Genomic DNA, 2,574 nt, shown 5'->3' with positions numbered 1-2,574 from the left:
CTCTCTCCTTGTTCAAGTCACTCACCATCAACATGTAGCTCTTTCGGTCGAATGAGATGTACTTTGGTGAGATAAAATTTAGTGGATTCGGCCCAAAGCTATGGTGTTGTATCATTCTCGTCAACATAAGTATCATGTATCTAATCCTCCTTGCTCGATGTTTCAACCGATGTTTCCTCATTAGTATCATCATCACCAATCTCAACATCACCCTCTAGAATCCATTGCCATTGACTAAACAAGAACACATCACCAATCTGTTATCACAATGTCACACTACATATATTAAGGGCATGAGTGGAAGAGATAGAGTGAAATGCACCTTGATGTGGATGCCATTGTTGGAGAAATATAGAGATTTTCACTTCTCGGGCAAGTGTGTTGTTGTAGTATGGGTCTTGTATCTTAAAATGAGCTGTTTTCTAGCACGCCTTGCCCGCAGGGTATTTTTATTGGTTATACTAAGAGCTAAAAGACACCCAAAGTCCTCAAACGAATTTGCACACTTCGCAAATTGGGTTTATATTTTTTATGGGTTTACTTTTGGTCAGGGTCAAAATCACGTGTTTTCAAAAGGGACATCGCCAACACCATTCAATGGCAATGTGAGCCCATAAAATTTTAGATGCAGCCTGACAACATGAAAGGGTTTGGTGGATTCCATACACTTATTTCATGTGGAATAACGGTCGTTCCAACAAGCTCGAGGCCATTGGTTATTCGGGTTTACTAACATGGCTGGGTTTACTATCACCAAACTTGCAAGTTGCGGAATAACTCCTGAAAAATCCACTCTTTCCGACATGCTGGGTTCACTTAATGGGTTGGGATTACGGTGCTTTAGGAGTTTAATTTTTCGTGGATAGACGGCGTAGATCGAGGTGTCTTCAGGTGGCTCGTGCAACGTTGATTCCATCTCTTGGGGTTCATAAAGACCCCTGGGAGATAGTCCTGAGGTAAGATGAGCCTTGGGTACGAGGGAGATAGCGTTTGGACACGTCAAGTCACGGGGAAAGTGAGAGATAAATATTGTCTTTTGTATAACCTGGTTTGTTGGCGGCCGGCTGGGCACGGACGGAAGGCGCCATGCGTGACAGGCCTATGCCCGCCGGCCCCATCCGAAAGGACACAATTCACGAGGTACTCGATTCAAGCTAGCATCGCGATCATCTCGAAACTCAGAAATACAGAAAGCGAGTGACACGGTCGCAATAAATACTCGCCCAGCGCCCTGATATCGGCGAAGCAGGGCTTGCATTGAGAACGAATGCGCTTCTCTCTCTCTCTCTCTAATAGACATACAGATACACGCAAAACGCTAACGATTCATATCGTATGGATCGCCGAATTGTACGAGAGCTTACGTGCTGGAGATGGTGTTTGTTATAACTGTGGCGCTAGTATTGTCCGGATGCTCACCAGGAGTAGTACAGGGGCTTCAGGGTTGCGGCGGTGGGTGCCAATCAAGCGACGATTGCGATGGCAAGCTCATCTGCATTCAAGGCCAGTGCAACGACGACCCCGAAACCGGGTCTTCTATCTGTAGGGCCAGCGGCAATGCGACGGCGCCTGGTGCAGGGCCTAATGCACCGCCGAGTGCTCCTGATCATGACAAGAAGAAGAAGAAGAAGGAGAAGCAGAAAAGCGGCGGTGCTACCAATCATCACACGTGCGACGCCACGCCTGAGAACGCGGCCAGCTGCTGCCACTCCGGCAGCTGTCACAAGACTTCCTGCTCCCCTCCCGTCACGGCCAGCACCCACGCCATCCTCACTGTCAACAACTTCCAGGCCGGCGGCGACGGCGGAGCCACGTCCGAGTGCGACCAGAACTACCACAGCGACCGCGACCAGGTTGTGGCCCTCTCCACTGGGTGGTTCGACAAAGGCAGCCGCTGCGGCAAGCAGATCATTATTCATGGCAACGGCGCCACCACCATGGCCACCGTCGTCGACGAGTGCGACTCCCGCCATGGCTGCGACTCAGAACATGGAGGCCAGCCGCCGTGCCGCAACAACATCGTCGACGCCTCCGACGCCGTCTGGCAAGCCCTCGGGGTCTCCAGCGACGACGACCAGCTCTATGGCAGCATGCACATCACCTGGAAGGACGCCTGATCGAGCGAGCAGGTGCTCATAATAGCCGGCCTCCCTAGTCTCTAAGTCCTCCAGCTCGTACGCGTTATCCATTCAATATTCATCCAAACTTTTTACATTTTCCTAATCAGTCCTTGCGCATTATCTATTATATTAATGTCAATTGTTTCCTTCTTCACCCTATGATTCTGTCAAGTTTTATAACGCTGTCAAGTTGTATTAAGATAAGTAAAAGTACAAGGATCACAACAAAGGATGCATAAGCGAATACTTTGGTGTTAAAGGCAACGGTACTTAGCGGCATTTAAGGCCAAGAATCATGAGGAGCACATTAAAGAGACACCGAGTGTGGAGGCAGTAAAGGCTATCTAGCATGGCACATTGGTGGAGAGAATGTCCTACTACAGACAGTGGCCTATATGAAAGAAGAAATCGAATCACTATTATTCAAGAGTAGGCATAGCCATAGAGGTTAAGC

General features: G+C 48.9%; 1 protein-coding gene across 1 annotated transcript; it reads left to right on the top strand.

The window, feature by feature from the left end:
- The first annotated feature begins 1,257 nt into the window (after nucleotides 1-1,257).
- On the top strand, nucleotides 1,258-2,272 carry LOC148015331 (kiwellin-like). The gene has a single exon (XM_087665346.1). It carries the CDS (start codon nucleotides 1,374-1,376, stop codon nucleotides 2,115-2,117), a length of 744 nt encoding a protein of 247 aa, XP_087521472.1. The 5' UTR covers nucleotides 1,258-1,373; the 3' UTR covers nucleotides 2,118-2,272.
- Nucleotides 2,273-2,574: the final 302 nt, after the last annotated feature.

This window comes from Lygodium microphyllum, chromosome 24, assembly GCF_053477565.2.
Source record: "Lygodium microphyllum isolate KBCC chromosome 24, Lygodium_microphyllum_v1.1.10, whole genome shotgun sequence".
Classification (NCBI taxonomy): Eukaryota; Viridiplantae; Streptophyta; class Polypodiopsida; order Schizaeales; family Lygodiaceae; genus Lygodium; species Lygodium microphyllum.
Note: the sequence above shows the minus strand (reverse complement) of the source record. Positions and strands in the feature narration are given on the sequence as shown.

Excerpts from the sequence above, each read along its gene's own strand:
- LOC148015331 (XM_087665346.1), top strand. The coding sequence starts at position 1,374 with ATGGTGTTTGTTATAACTGTGGCGCTAGTATTGTCCGGATGCTCACCA.